Genomic DNA, 16,853 nt, shown 5'->3' on the forward strand with positions numbered 1-16,853 from the left:
CCCTGTAGAACAATCTATGACCCTTTTGCTTACACTACTATTAAATGTTAAAGCATGCTTTCTTAATGTTTTCCAGCAGCAAGTGAGAATTGGCACGAAGTATTGTATGAAAACTTTGTTTGGAAATCATGGAGAGAAAAAATAGTGTCATTTCCTAAATGAAGCATTCATTTAGAAAATGCAGTGGAAATTATTTTGATACGTTAAAGTTTCACTTTTCCTTTTGTCAGAGCTGTTCACTGAGTCAAATTCACAGATCTTTTCCTCCCTATTAAAACTTCTCTTTCATGCTGTTTGATAAAGAAAATGTTCCAGTTTGACCAAAAGGAAAGTAGGGAGTTTTGAGACTACTTTTTATCATGTAATCAAAATCACAGTGTATCAGTTGTCTTCATGTCTTGAGTATATACTCAGCATCCTAGACTGTAAAATGTAAGAAATTCCTACCTTTCCTAACCGTTTCCTGTATTCAAAAAATCATGACACTGTGCACCAGCATTAGATAAACTTCTTGCAAATACATAGTCTTCTCATACCTGTTCATGGTCTTTATATGTTCCTCTAATGCAGCCACAGTCCTCTCTGTAAATCCATTAATTACAAATGGTATGTAGCACTATAGCTTCAACAGCCTAAGAAATAAGTGAAGGTAGATCCACAGGGAGAAAAACAAAGAACAAAAATTGGGTATATTTCAGTGTTTTTAGTGGAAGTAATTTCTGGTATTAATGTGAACTGCCTTGAACTTCTACATACCAATTTTTATAACCAAAAATGATGTAATTACTGTAGCCAAAAGATTTCCAGATTTCCAAGAGTTAACTCAGTAATAGTGAACTCAAGAAAAATTTTCTTGTGGTCTGCCAAAAGCAAACCCACTAACTGTGAAGAGCAGAATGACTTGAAAAGAAAATTGAATGTCAGAGAAATAATTAAACTGTGCTTCATGTGAAAACATTAATCAATCCTGTATTTCCATAATAATTTTTCACTTGACAGGCTAACACAGCTGATCAGCATAGTGGGCAGTAATGACCCATGATTACTTACTTTATGTTTAATAGTAAATTTAATAAGTTTGGAGTTTTGCCTTACTACAGTTTTATAGACTGAGTGTTAGGGTTTAGTAGTTCATATTTTGTTTAATATCTAAATGACCTGCTCAGCTGAATTTACTGAGATGTCACATTTCCAAGAGCAGGGTAATAACAAAATGACTACATTGCATTGCTTCACATAACAATTCTGACTTCTTTCAACACAGATAGTAGCTTTCTCTTAATGTCTATACCAGAGCTTCTGACGTCATTGTCAAGGTTTTTAAGACTGGAAGCTCTCTAACAGTACATACAGATTTTGAAGAGGTTTACCTGGTTGACATACATATTTTGTTATGTAGTTTTCAGCTTTCTGTAGATTTAACTTCTGTCTGCTTTCTTCTTGTGTTTAAATGTAACTTCCTTTTTAAGCATTATTTTCCAAATTTTTGCTTAAGAGAAAATTACCATCCATTGCATCATGCCAGCAATATGTGTAGGTTAGGTTGGCTGTTTTTATTATAGGCTTGCCCTGTAAATTTTTTTCATGCATCCAACCTTTTAAAGCTTATCTACTGTTTGTTTTTTGTGGACTGTGTTTTCTACTAACGTGTTAACTTATTCATTGAACTTAAATTTTATATACCACGTTGGGTTGCCTCTGTGCCTTTGCACAGCACTGCAGGGTATGGCATGCTATATAATGTTAAGGAAGTATTGACAGTGTGTCCCCAGTGGCCACTCAGTCGTATTGCAGGATCAGATGCCAAAGTTCATTATGTGGTCTGTATTTGGTCCTTGTTGTTTTAATAATCTTAGAGGGCAAAGTAGTAGTAGAAGAATGGCCTATCTGCCTCACAAGGTCATCGTAGGTTTTAAAGAATCAGCAGTCAATTGGTGATTTGTACTAATGCTGCAGAAGCTGCTTTCAGAAGGCTAAATTGTGAAAGAAATGCCCATAAGTAAAGGTCATAGAATCATGGAGTGGTTTCGGTTGAAAGAGACCTTAAAGGTCATCTAGTTCCACCCCACTGCCGCAGGTAGGGGACACCTTCCACTAGACCAGGTTGCTCAAATCCCATCCATCCTGGCCTTGAATAAATAAAAGGCCCTTTGCCATGTAGGGATATCTTGTTGAAGTAGTACAAAAAGAAACAGGAAGAGCAGTGTTTGACTGAGCCACATCAATCCCCTATCCCTGTAAGTCACATCTACCTGTCTGATGATAGTTTTGGTAAATATACCTCACAAATATTGTCCCACACCTTGCTGAGTAAGTGTTTATCTCGTCCTACTATTACATATGCATTTTGGATCCAGGGAGAAATAGGCAGATACAGAAGAACGTATTGTACGCTATGTGGTGTACCTTTGTAAGAATATGGAAGGGAAAGTGTCTTTTGAAAAATGGAGTGCAGATAAAAACAGATATACTTTCTGCCAGAAACCTGCTTGCTAATCTTAGCGCTTTCTGAAACCTGGGAACATAAAAATTATTCTAGACAGCTTGAGAGGTATATTTCATGTTTATTTAAAGAAAGTTGATGCACACACTTGACTTAGTATCTCATTAATGAGGTAAACTTTTCCAGTGTGAAAACTTGAAATAATCCTTCTTAATGTGAACTGTTGAAGTGTTTATTCCATGTGTTTCTTCTTAGCCTGTTTTCAACATGTTTAATGACCACCACATGCTGACATGTTTTGAATGAGATGGAAAGACTTGCCATTGTCACATAGTTGATAAGAAATTACAGTGCATATGGGAGCTGGTTCTAGCCACCTCACTTTATTACCAGTTAGAAGCAGTTCTTACTGTTAATACAGAAATGACAGCCTTTCTGTGACACTCCCATGTACCATGTGTCTAGCAGACATCTCTGTTCTACTTTCAGGGATAATTTGTGCTTTGCATGTAGGACTGTTGGGCGCACAGTGTTCATGTTAATAATAGTGCTAGCTATGTATTCAATGAGAATACATCAACCTTTTTCTTTTTTTACTATAGGAATGCTGTTCCATTTTTCTTTAAATCTGCTTTAATGTAAGATAATATATTTGCTTTTTCTATTTCTGGTAGCAAAATTCTTCTAATTTATAATATCATTTACATTAATCTATAAACTATATTTTCAAAAAATGTTCATAAACACTAGTTTTATGAAATCGCTGTTCATCAGTGTAATATTTGTATGTGCTGCTTGTATATACAATTCTTCCTTAAAATGTGGAAGATTAAGGTAGAAAATTCCTGAAAAGCTTTCCCCAATTTAATCACTTATTTTGCTAATGTTCCTTTAAACTAAGGAAGTAACAGATGCATGTTTCATATTCTTGGACATTGCTGCTTCCATAGATTATCAAGAAGTGTCTCAAAACCAGATCAGCAGTTCTTTGGTTTTTTCCCAGCTATGTCAATTCTGAGCAGCTGCCTGCTTGGCATCCAGATTTGTGGCTTCTCAGTAATAAGAGGACTAAGAGGAAACTGAGAGCTGGAGGCAGAAGTAGTGTGCTTTCTTAACAGCCCAAGATTTCAGGACATGGAATGCCAGCTAGTAGAGAATTTGTGGGTGTTTTGGTTGGGTTTTTTTAATTGCAACTATTTTTGTTTGCAGTCGCATTTTTCGTTGATTAGAAATGTCCATCAAGTCAGATTTTTGGCTTTATTTCAACTCGTGCTTTTGTTATAGATGTAAAGTTGGTAAAAGACATTTTTGACACAACAAAATGAATAGAAAAGTAGTCCTTAATAGCTTAAGAGGATTTTGCAAGTACAAAGACTTGAAATTTTTTGTTTTCTAAATTGGAAGAGAGGACACAAAGAGGAGCCTTTTCTTTTAAAAATCTGTTATTTTAGTTACAGATGCTTATAAAATGTGTTACTTAGTGTAATTAAACCTAGTCAATTCTGTTCTTAAAAATTGTTTTCCTTGCTTTGGAATCCATCACCTTACTTCTAGCTTGCAAGTAAATACGTTGAATTTCCTGTCATTTATTTTTTTCCAAATACTTTTAGTTGCAGTCCACTTTTCCCTTGTTTGTTTTTTCTTTAACTTGCTCCCAAATACATAAAAATATGCATTTACCGAACAATTATGTCGTGTGTGTGGTATTTTATGTTAAAGTACAAAGGTTCTTATAGTTTGAGTAACCCTCAAGTATCAATGGAAAGGATTTATATTTAAAATAACCTATGAAAAGCATATATTGTGACAAGAGAAGGGGATCACAGAGCATTACAGATAACTTGATTCTCTAGATGCATAAACATTTTTCTACTATTTAAAGTGAAAATGGGTCTATCAAAACGCCATTCCCTTCTTAATTTGGGTTGTCACATATGATGCAGTTATGTAGCACTTCTCATCTATAGATATCAAACTGCTTTACGGGAGAGGTGAGTATCACTGTCCTCCGTTTTACAAATGAGGAAATTGCAGCACAAAGAAGTAAAATGACCTTGCTCAAGGTCGCTCAGTAGTGGAAAGGCACAGCCTGGAAATAAACCCAGTCACTAGATTCTGCAGGTGCTGTCTCCTAGATTACATTCTGCTTTAGTGACATAAACTGACTTTTCAGGCTTTTGTCAGTATTATCAAGGATTCCTTCATGCGACATGTTTATGTATGGATGCCAAAGGAAAAATGCATCGGGAAATCAACTAACATTTACTAAATTACTTTCCAGTACATGAGATTTTCTTTTTCAAAGTCCAAGTACAAATATAATCACCAAAACTCATTCTGCATTGGCTGATAATTTATTTTATTTTTTAACTTTTTTAATGTTGGCTGTGGCATCTGTTAAAATATGGGTAGTTAAATGTAGGTTTACTCTGATTAGGATTCATCACAAAACTTTGCAGAAGAGTCTTACAGTAGCTGGATCATGTGAATGAGACTATATGTAGACTCTGCATCTGCAAACTGAAAAACATCTGTTGTATTTTCCAGAAAAAGCATTGCCTAGTTTAAGAAAATCATAAAATAAAGTTAGCCAAGTTTCAGCTGATGTTTACGTATTCTGCGATAAAAGAAATATATGCATTTTTGCAATATATACCAAATGGAAACTTCCTGTATTTTATCTACCCCTAAATGAACAACTGAAAATCCTATAAAACTTAATACTTACCTTCAAAATGTGTGTAGTTCGAGCCTGGTAAAGTACATAACTTTCTTCTCCTTTAGAATGAAGTCACCCTGCTGAGAAATGAAGTGGCACAGCTGAAACAGCTTCTTCTGGCTCATAAAGATTGCCCTGTAACCGCCATGCAGAAGAAATCTGGCTATCATAGTGAGTAATGTTCCATTACCTATAGCCTTAGGCTGCATCAATGAAATACTGCCAAAGTGAACTGAACGAACATTAAAATTGAGAAGTGCAGTTCTAATGTAATGTTAAAGATATTTTTTCAAAAATCTCGAAGGTTATTGGAAGACAAAAATGTATATGTGAGATTTAGAAATATATTTTAAGTCCTTTCAGTTGAAATGTTGTGTAACATTGAAGGGTTTATGTTGGTTTAATAAATACATGTGATAATTAGCATTCAAGGACTATTGGTTACTACACCTGCTTTGGAAAATGTAATTTTAGCATTAAAAGCACATGATAAACCATTTTTTTATACTTAGCCTAGTACAGTGAAAGGTCCTTGTGGGTTTTTTTCTTCATTGTAATGAGATTTCAGTAGAGGCAGTATAACAGCTGTCCTCATTTACCATTACATCCAGGATCAGTCAAACTGTTAAAATAATAAGATGCAGGTTCAGGGCTCCTACTGTACAATGTCTTCTAGCTTGTTTTGATTTCCACATTAGATGACTACTTTTCTATAAACAGAGTATTATAAAAAGCAGTTCTAATACTGAAGGGAATAACAAGAATTTCAGCAGCATGGGGGTTTTTTAATACATATTTTTACTTGAAGTTGCTTATTTGATTTTTTTTTTTTTTTTACATCCTTCCAGCATTTTAAAGGTTAATTGTGCTTTCCTGACTTGTAACTTCCTTTTTGGATATGATACACTGTGCCAGAACCAGCTGCTGGTGCTGTAGAATAAATGGCCAATTTTGTCCATTGTACACAAATTTGTTACAAATAACTGAGCTGGGAATGCATTAGGCAACATTCATAATATATAACCCACAGCTTTCGTTTTTATGATTTAGTGATATTTCAGGATATTTGTAAATGTGAAGATTGTTTCTGCCATATGTAGCCACTTCATTTTAATTTGCCAGTGTCAGTAATTCAGGAGAATAAAGGAACATTTTGTATTGCATGCAAACAGATCCTCAGGTGCTTGCGATAAAACTTAATGGCCACCATCTTTACTTGTAGTCATTGTGAGCAATTTCATCAGAATGGGCAATATTTTTTAATTTAAAAGATTCAGGAGATTTAGCAACTCTCTATTGCCATATATATTTAGAATACTGATTTTGTCAGTTTTGAGCTTATAAATCTTGGTCCTTTGATCTCCAGTCATTTGACAAGACGGAAAATAGCATCTCAGAGTAAATTGGAACAGTATAGAAATATGTTTGGGATTTATATTAACAATGATTGCTGCAGGGATGAGGCCATTATGGCTCCCATCTGACAGAACAACATAATTTCATACGGAAGCTACTAGGGGATAACATTATGCATGCAAGGTTTTCAAAGCAACAAAAAAACGTAGATTTCTTGAATTTTGATGTTTGGAGGATGTGTGTTCCTGAATTGGCATGAAAAATATTTAAACCTAAGTCTTGAACTGGCAAACTAATTACATGCTAAGGATTTCTTCATTGAAGAATTGATGATTGGCCTGTTTAGTCATGCGTATTTTCTGCCCTCAGAAAAGAACTATGATGTTCCTAGTTTACTAAAGAATGCCAAATGAGTAAGAACTAAAATACTGAAAAAGCTTACATTTTAGAAAAAAATGATATAAGTAAGGAGATTGGAAGCATAGCTCACCTAGTTTCTGGAAAAGTATCATGAAAATAAAAGGTCAACATGAATGATAGTTGTAATGCCATCCCTCTGAAAGGATTTTGTCATACTATCTCTGTGTGAATATAGTTAAGAAAGCATGTTGGCTAGGTGACATACCACAGTACAATTTATGAGAGGGAAAAATGGTTTCAGTTAGTATGTTCATGAAAATGGTGTTCATAGAAAGTATTTTTAAATAAACATTATGTTCATCAACTAATCTAAGTTGAATTGCTTCAAAAGTGTATTGAGTGGTTTAACAATCTGTCTCTGTGGAAGAAATTGAAGACACCAGCTTACAGGGCTCCTGCAGTGCTGAATATTGTGCACTGCTGAGACAGCGCTAGTTCATACCATGCAGACCGTGTTTTAACAGCTAAGTCCACAATCTAATAGGGTTTCATGTATTATGCACTTCAATAGGCACAAATAGTCTATTGCTTTTCAGGGTATTTTTGGCACTTTTACTATCTTTTAAGATCTTTTGGATTTCCCACTCACATTTTTGTCTCAAGCCAAGTGAAAAGCATAGTACAGATACCCTTTCTCTGTCAAAAATTGTTCTTGGGATCATATTTTCCTTACTGAAAAAGTCTTGCGCCTGCTTCAAAAGAGGGTGTCATCAGGACAGAGAAACCAGAGAAATGGTTATTTAAACTTTTTTTTATTGGTTCTGAATGCATCTTTAAACACTGGGGGAGGTGGGGTAGGGGTGTGTGTGGACGTGCCATGTATAGGAGAAATCTAAATGCTGTTCGGTTTTTTTTCATTTTAGCTCTTCTACCAGATTATTTCTAAAAATTTTCTGCAACACTCCTATATTTTCTCAGGGTTTTTTTCTGGGCTTGGAGCAGGAAAAAGGTGAAAACTTGTGAGGAAAAAAAAAACGTGTTGTGAAAATTAGAGTGGTAAAAAAAAAATGGATGGCCTGACGAGAATTACCGTGAGGCTTGCTTTCAAGCCCCCCTTTGGTCAGGGGACCAAAAGGCGTTCTGGATCACATGTCAGCACTGCATACTCACTGCCATTTTAGTTTTGGTGGGTTTTTTTCTTCTGAAGACTGGAATCTTTCTTCGGTTCCTTACATGACTGAATGCTGTTGGAAGCAAATAGCAGCAATGCTTGACTACTCTAAAAGGGTACTTAATAGCACATCCTCAAAAGTGCCCTCTTGTGCTTTCTTTGGTATTTTTTGTATCTTTTCTATAGCTCAGTGTAGCTCATGTTGCATTCCGTTACCAAAATGGCTCACTTCTTCACATGACGCAGCATGTCTAGGAACTCTATAGCCTTCAGGAAAGTTCAGGTGATGTAGGTCTGTACATCTTCAGCCTTCTAATGTACAGCACATGTTACTTCCATAGATTCTTTTCTAACTTGGACCATACTGCATTTTCTTTGGTTTGAGGCAAAGCTTGGGGAGCCATTAAAAAGCTAAAATGCCTAGGCTTTTTTTCTACATTGTTGGCTACATAACTGTTTCTTCCATTTTACATGTGGTCTTTCTGAGCCCATCAAAATCAGGAAATCAAGCCTTTCTCATGTTCCTTACTCTTGTGATATTATTTACAGGCATTTCTTTTGAGTTAACAACATGTATATTAAGGGATGCAGAACAATGGAAGACCTTTATTTGATTGTTTCTCTGTCTGAAAGTTGATGATCTACTTCACTTCCTCTCTATCTCAGGCTTCTAGCATTTAAAACTAACCCTTGTTCTCGAGTCTAAAGATTTGGCCAACAAGGAAATTGGGGATCAGCAAAAGCAGGATAGTAAGAATGAGAATAACAACAGCAGGTGTTACAGTGGGGAGACTGTATTCAATACATGTCATCCTACTTACTGCCATTTCATTCTGTCTGGGGGGAACAATGTGCTGCTCTCAGTAATGCAGTATTTTTCAGGAAATGGCACTAAATTTTCTGTTGTTAACAAAGTTTGCATGTGTTCCTTCTCACTCGTTTTTACGTGAGATGCTGTAGGTCTTGATAGAGGTGTAACAAAGTTGAAAGCCTGTTGAATAGGGTTAATTGGATTGGCACTTGCATATATTAAAAATCTAATGCCAATTCATATAGAACCAAGAGATCTGGTGGCATTTTTAATCTATAACTTTGGTTTTTATTGACATGAGCAGTCATCATTAGAGTTAAATGTGGTACGCACCAGCTAATTTACTAGGCAAGAAATCAGGCTCTTTTAACCATGAATTTGAAGATGGGAAAAATGTTGTTTCCGGAATATTCCATACTGCAGTCCATATTTTTTTTTTTTTTGCTTACAAAGTAGTATTTTCTTTTAAAAATGAACATAAGATTGTTTTGCAATTTGTGCTGCATTACACCATGAATTTGGGAGTGATTGTTGTTACCAGGAACGTGGTGGGCTGCATTCCAGGGGAAAAAAATAAACTAATTCTTCTTCTTCAGCTGCAGATAAAGACGACAGTTCAGAAGACATATCAGTGCCAAGCAGTCCGCACACGGAAGCTATTCAGCACAGTTCAGTCAGCACTTCCAATGGCGTAAGCTCAACTTCCAAGGCAGAAGCGGTGGCCACCTCCGTTCTCACCCAGATGGCGGACCAGAGCACGGAGCCGGTGCTTTCCCAGATCGTCATGGCGCCTCCCTCCCAGTCACAGCCTTCAGGAAGTTGATTAAAAACTTGCATTGCATCAGTTTTAGATATACATATGTGACTTTAAAGGGAAACCAACAAAAGACCAGTCTCCATCTAGGAGAAATTGTAGCTTAAAATTATTCATTTTTAAAACTCCAACTTAAATTTGGCTTTAACAATTGGCAGGTGAAGATGAGACAGAACATCAGTTCTAGTCTCTTTGCAAAAGACTTTTTTTTTTAAGTATTAGTTTTACTAGTTATTTTTTGTGCTTAATGTGTAAAGTGTGTGTACAGTACAATGTGGTTTATTTCATTTTTAATTTGGTATTATTTCAACAAACATTGGGGTGAATTTACTAAAGGTCATCCCCAAGACTGTGATAGTAATATTATGTGACATTTTTATACCAAAGTTCTGCATAGTCCCTATTGACTTTGTAACGTTAGCAAGGTCATAAAGCACTAGGCAAGAGAAAGACAGTAACAGTAAATTTGCTTTTAGTCTTTTTGCCTTTTTGTTGTTTTGCACATTATGAGAGGAAGAACATTGGGGGAAAAACATTTGGGTTGTTTTATGTATAGCTTTTTGGTTGGCTTTTTAACTGTTGAGGTTTTTAATTTGTTTCATAGGGCCAGTACAGTATACGAGATACAGTACTCTTATGCACATACCTATCCTAGGTGAGGATCATTACTAAATAGATTTGATTTTTTTATTATTTTAAATTGATGTCAGGTGGGGTTTTTTTTCCCTCCAACACTTTCATTGTGGGGGGAGGAGAGCTTTATTTCTCCAGTCAGAATGGATATCTATAATTACCCTTTGTTGCTAGGCTGAAACCAGTAAGCATATTGTAAAATACAGGGTTATCCAATGTGGAATGCTGGTATTCCAGAGTAGGTTGGTATTTTGTGGAATTTTGAGTCGCAGACTAAGGAGTTTACTCATGGTTTTGGATGCCAGAAAAGCCTAAAATCCTTCTTCAGACAACTCAAGACTTTTTTTTGTCATTGTCTTGTATTTGCAAGCTAACTTGTACTTAATTCTTGTGTAAGCACTGTCATCTTTTAGTAGCAAAAATTTTGATACCTTTCTTGTGGAAAAAAAACCTGAAAAACAACAAAAAAAAATCAGTATCTACCGTATCTTGGAAACAATGTAATTATAATGTGGTGTGTGTGGTGTGCGCGTGAGAATGGTTCAGTAGTTTATGCCAGCAGTCTTTTGCTTGAATGTTTAAAGATGCCTTCAATGTGATGCTGGCTGATAGGTGATTGCAGTTTTAAAATGTTATTTACTGTGCGAACTTGGATAACTAACATTCCATGATGTAGTTTGTTTCTGATGAGATGATTGTAGGTACACTTTTTCTCATTATCCAATCATCTGTAGGATACTGAGTTTTTTAAATGTGCCATTATCTATTTTGATTCTGTAATCATGTTCAAAATACAGTACAATATTTTACAATAGATTAAGTTGTTTAAAAAAAGTAGATGTGTGCTTTCAGGTCGGAAAACTTTGTATAATAGCAAAAACAGATGCATAGTAGCAACTGGCAGTAAAGCAGGATTCCATTATGTATATAACAAAGATTTAATGCATTTATAATGGGTTGTGTAATTCATTTGCTCTTCCTTCTCCACACTATACTATGTGTTTTTAAGTGTCAGTGCCATCAAGTTTCTATTTGATTCAGTTGAAATCTAAAAATGCAATTGATCCACAGGAAAATCATAATTTCTACAATATATATACAACCATGCTATAATGAAAACTGGACAAAGAAGTATCTAAGTCATATATGTATCATTGCAGGGCTTTAAGCATGAAAATAATAGGGATTCTAAATATTTTGTATTTTAAAACTAAGAAAGTTGAGTTGATAACCTCATGTGTTTAAAAGTCTTACTTTCCCAATTGCAAGATAAAAAGCTGTAGCAGTTACTGAGTGTTTCCAGGATGGTGAAGTACAGTGGACCTCTTGTGAGAAGGAAATTAGTTACAAAGGCACAAAATGTGAATTCTGCAAGAAAGCTATACAGTCACTTTTCATTGTAGTTTTGGTGGACTAGATAAGGCCTCGTTGATTATATTATAATTTGCTCTCCTAAACACAAAGGCTTTTAAATCATATTTATATAAGTGGAGTTTTTTGGGTTTTTTTAACAAAACTGTCGCGCTTGTAAAATAAGTCTACATACGTGTATAGGAGACGTGTAAACAGTTAATGACTTTTAACAGTGGGGCTGGAAAAAGAACCATTAAAATCTATGTTCAGCAAATAGAGAAAAGTTATTAGTCGTACTACCATGGATTCCGTTTCGAGACGTATGTCACACTACTTCTGTACTTAGCATTTTGGGTCTTTACATTTGACATGTTTCACAAACTGTACTGTTTTCTTTTATGTGCAGTTTGCATGAGTAAATCATCAAAGAGAATAAAATCTATCTTTAAGTTATGTTCCTATTTTAATGAAATTATAATTGTTCTAAAAGGCAGCAGTGTCTTCAGACATTTCTTCATCCTTGCAATTATCAGCATTTTTCTGGGAGTCATTACTACAATGTCAAAGTAATGTTATGTAAACAAGAACACGAATGTTTTGTTAGAAAATAAGCCAAATTCCATTTCTTTGCAGTGAGCTCCAGCAGCATCTGAATTTCCAGCTAACTTCCAGGTATCTTCATCTTATAAGTAACAGGTATAGTCAGATGAACTGCTCACAGTTGTGTTGTGAGAGGTTGCGGAAAAAAAATCATCCCCTCACGCTTGATTTTGAGACTATTGAAAATGGTTTTTTGGGCTTGTTTACAGATGTTGGAAACATGGAGTAGCACGTTCTGTTGTATCATCATTTGAAAAAGCTCTTGACAGAACCCTGGTATGGAGGCTTTGGAGGAAAGAAAAAGGGTAAAGTTGCTGTGCACTTGCATTTATTGCATGTGTTGACCAAAGGAAATCAAAGTTGAGCTGTGCACAACTTTGAGCCTAGAATGAGAATAATGCCCAAGGCCTCCATTGCTTGATTGTGTTCTTTTTCTGCCTACATGACTTAATGCTTGTTGCCCCAAGGAAAAAACCACAAAGGCTGTATAACAGTGCAACCTAGGGGGAAGGGGGAGGGAAACCCACTATTTAATGTCTGCACTGTAGAAAGACCCAGTTTTCTACCTATATCCAACCCAAGTGAGCTTTTTCTCTTTAAAATGCTAATAGAGGCTGGGCAAAGAAAGATACTACACTGGTGGAACAAGGTGACACAAGTGTTGGATGAGCAGTGATTTCAGCTACCTGAATTACAGAAGTAATTTGCTTGGAGACAGACACAAACATTTTAATTGGTCATCATAAATGATAATGAGGAGAAAACATAGTGAAATTAAGTGCATCCTAATAAAGTAAGGTATGTTAAATTGCACAAAAGAAAACCTCAGCAATGCTTCTTGACATGATTAATATACTCATGACAATGTGTCTAATGAAGGTTGTTTGCATTTATATGCTGCCTGTTGCTTCTCTCAGTAGAGAAATAATTTGAAATGCATTCATTTACATTGCAGAACAGTGAATGTAAGATTGGCTTACGGCAGTCTTTTCACGTTTATTTTTAACCATCGTATCAACAATAATACAGGTATGATTTATTTAACCCCATCTTGTATAACACTGTGTAGGGTAGGTCCAGATGACACTATCATGAAATAACTTGAATTTTCAAGTTTTATACTCTTCAATACTAAGTCTCCCATCCTTTTAATTTTAGATTTTAATATTATTTGGGGTTTTTTCCGCCATGGAATTTAAGATCATGACCTTCTTTGTTCTTCACTTTCTTCCTCTTCAAAATATTTTTCTTTGTGTGATGAGCCCCTGAAAGTGCTTATCTATTCAGCATGGAATGTCTCCTTTTTGCGTATTGCTTCCCCCTTGGTTGAGTTAACTCTATAGCAAACATTCATTTTAAGAACTTAGGAAAGGAATTTCTGCACGCTGTGTACCTTGTCATCTTCAGCTAAAATAGATATGAGAAGCTTGTGAAAGCCTGACATTTACATCTTCCTAGAACTAGATATAATACAAAATCGCTATTTAGGTCTGGAAGGATGACCTGAATCTCCAGTATGGGTTTTCTAGTATTGCAAAAGATTTCCTTACACGTGCTCTGCACAACTAATGAGTGCAGGTTGTATGCTGGTGGCGTCGGAATTCTGCAAAGGGTAACTGTCTTTGAAAAGAGTTTCTAACTTCCTAGGTGTGGGGTGGTTACCCCCTAATGACATGCTGTCAGTAGAATAACAAGGCATGCAAACTCGGTTCAATTAATGAAATTATTTTATTTTAAGCCTTGCTCAAAGTCTTTATCCCTCTTCTATTACCATTTTTATAATAAGGATGTATGTTGTTCCAAGCATTTTTTTTCTTATTCATTTTTGGGGAAGAGGAGTGAGGGGAGAGAAGGTTCTTAAATTTTTTAATAAACTACCTATAATTTAATTTCCAGAATTTAATCTGGGAATTAATTCTTAATCAGAAAAGCGTTGTGAAATCATTATGCAAGTATGTTTATTATTTTTAATCCATAGGTAAAGAGACAGTAGTTTAAGTTGCATAGACTGGTTTGAAATTATAACAAGCATAAAAGAAAGAAAAGTAGCTTGAAGCAAAGAAAAGGAGTCATGTCTCTAGGAACTTATGCTTGTTTTCAATACCAGCAGCAGAAACAAGAGTAGGATGTGGGCAGTATTTGTAACCACTTTGGACAGCAGGGCCTGGTGATACTTCAGTTTACAATTGATGAGCTTAAAAGAACAGTGCTCTCTAGCTTTGGGAGACGCGTCAGTGCTGAGGAATGAGTGCCCTGTCACACAGATATTTTCAGAACAGAATCACAGGTAACCAGGTTCTTGCCTAACTCACGTGGCTACCTTAATACTTCAAAGCACAAACATCATCTGTTACAACTCCATTTAATACCATCTGCCCCCAGGTTGATTGCATGCAGTGAATGCAAGTCTGATGAGGGTATTTAGCTACCGTATGATAAAAGTTGAAGTATATTTTTTTTCCCCACTGCCTAAAAAGTAGCCACTCTTGTTTCACTGCAACCCAGTATTGGCATGGTACATAAATAATATTTCCTTTAGCTGAATCACTTGTTCTAGGCCATTACAGAAGGCAAAAGTCTGTGATAAATCAATGGACTGATGCATTTTAGAAACCGAAAGATTTCAAAAAGCCTACTGATTTGCTCATGTTTAAAAATAAAATGGGAACTTACATCCATATCCTACATCTAGGATTCTAATCGGGAGAAAAGGGAGATAAGCAGAGAGAGCAAGCCCTCTGCTTTAGCAGCAAACAAAAGAAATTGCCTTTCTGAATAAACAGAAAATGAAACAGAGAAAAAAGTCTGCATTTTTTGCCTACTATTCCCTTGAACTGGAAGTGCTGTGCTTCACTGCTCAGTTATACCAGCCCTCTTCTCTGACACTCTCTCTGACACGAAGATGTGTTCTGTGATGACCTATTTCTTCAAAATGTTTACAGTGATGGTAGGAATGTTTTGATCCCACTTGAGATAAGTAGTATAAACATCCTGTTATTCATAGCTGTGTGTTGAGAAAGATACTCTTAAAGGCGATATAATGTATAGTACAGTCATTCCAGCTGCCTATAAAATGCCAACAAGCTTTATAGTCAGCATGGTTATGATTTCAAAACAAGCAAAAGGCTAATATTTCAGCTTTCTATCCTCCCTTTCAGCAGAATTGCTTTAAAGGGCTAATGATTTTTGCTGAAAAAAAAATAGATATTCCTTGTAAATGCTGAACAGATGCTGTATATTTCACTGGATGATAGGAACATTTTGAGCACTTGATCATTTTGTTGACTATTTAATGAATTTAAGGTATTAAGTTTACAATTTATGACTTTCATGTATGTGTGAATATATAAAAATTTCTTTGTGCTGTCTCTAACAGTTTACCCAGGGTTTTTAGAGCTCTGGTTCCAATAGGCCTTAACACTTTCTTTCTTCTACAAATTATGCAGCGCTCTCTTGAAAGCTGTGTAAAAAGGTTGCTAGCCATAGGTCTTTGAGCTTTGTTTGCAGTCACCACACAGCTGTGTGGTTTGCTGTTTCTTAGTTGTCAGCACAGTTGCATTTGTCTCTTCTGACAATCATATGGCACAGCACTGGCTTCCTTGGGATGGAAATACATTATACTGACTTGGATGCTTCCTTTCTACAGCATCTTTAAAGCGTAAGTACCAGTTTGTTACACAAACTCTGGCCTTTTCCTTGTTCCAAATGTCTGGCAAAGTCATTTTGTTTTGGGAAAAAAAATGCATGATCTTTACCTGCTCTTGTAACTTCACATCTAGTTTAGATTTGTTGTTGTTTTCAGCTATGGGATAAGGGCACACACCCCCACTTAGCGTAACTGCCCTTTAAAATATGCCAGGCACCCAAACATGTTCCTGAGGGTGCATGAAACCCTGTGGGTCTTCTCTACCCAAGAAAATGCCACCACTTCGGCAGAGTTAGATTGTTATAAACACAGACTTTAAGACATTGTAAAGTTCTGTTTTGACATGTCTTTTGATTTATTTCAGTCCATCTCACATTGCTGCAGGATAGTTTTAGGGTAAATTAAATTTTAAAAGTGCATGTATATACTTACTAAACCAAAGCCACTGAAAATTTTGAAGTACACCATTTCTTCAAACAGTTGACTTAAAGCAAAGCAGCTTCCCTACAGTAACAACTTCAAAGAAACTTGTGCCTGTTTTATGAAGAGGTGAAGATTAATTTTGCCCTAGTTAAGTCAGATTCCTGCTATAATGAGGCTTACCCAAACAAGTATGTGAGCAGGATCTGATTAGGCAGCTGCTAATCACTATTCAATGCTTCTGTCACTAGACATAATTTAGTTCAAGTAAATTTGAGTGATGCAAAGACTTTCTGTGCATCATGATCCACTGATGAGCTCTCTTTTTAACTTCTAACTCAACATGGCATTTCTTTATAAGGCCCAAAGTTACTTCTCGGAAGTCACTGTCATACCTACAGCCTTACTGTAGCTTAGGCGAAGCAGGGAAGCCTTTTTCTTGAATGTTTTCTCAATTTTACTCTTCAAGTGCTCAGAAATCCATTATATTGTGTTTATAGGTTATTTGGGTGCTGTCATAATCCTCC

General features: G+C 35.8%; 1 protein-coding gene across 2 annotated transcripts in view; it reads left to right on the plus strand.

Annotated features, from left to right (window-relative positions):
* ATF2 (activating transcription factor 2) overlaps positions 1–12,154 on the plus strand; it is a 41,887-nt gene extending 29,733 nt beyond the window's left edge. For both annotated transcript variants that reach the window (XM_010014324.1, XM_010014325.1), the window contains 2 exons: positions 5,228–5,333; positions 9,457–12,154. In XM_010014324.1, the coding sequence (XP_010012626.1) occupies positions 5,228–5,333; positions 9,457–9,683 (333 nt within the window). In that variant the 3' untranslated portion in view covers positions 9,684–12,154. The remainder of the gene's footprint in view (positions 1–5,227; positions 5,334–9,456) is intronic.
* Positions 12,155–16,853: the final 4,699 nt, after the last annotated feature.

The sequence above is a fragment of the Nestor notabilis genome, unplaced genomic scaffold (assembly GCF_000696875.1).
Source record: "Nestor notabilis isolate BGI_N333 unplaced genomic scaffold, ASM69687v1 scaffold15445, whole genome shotgun sequence".
NCBI classification, from domain to species: domain Eukaryota; kingdom Metazoa; phylum Chordata; class Aves; order Psittaciformes; family Psittacidae; genus Nestor; species Nestor notabilis.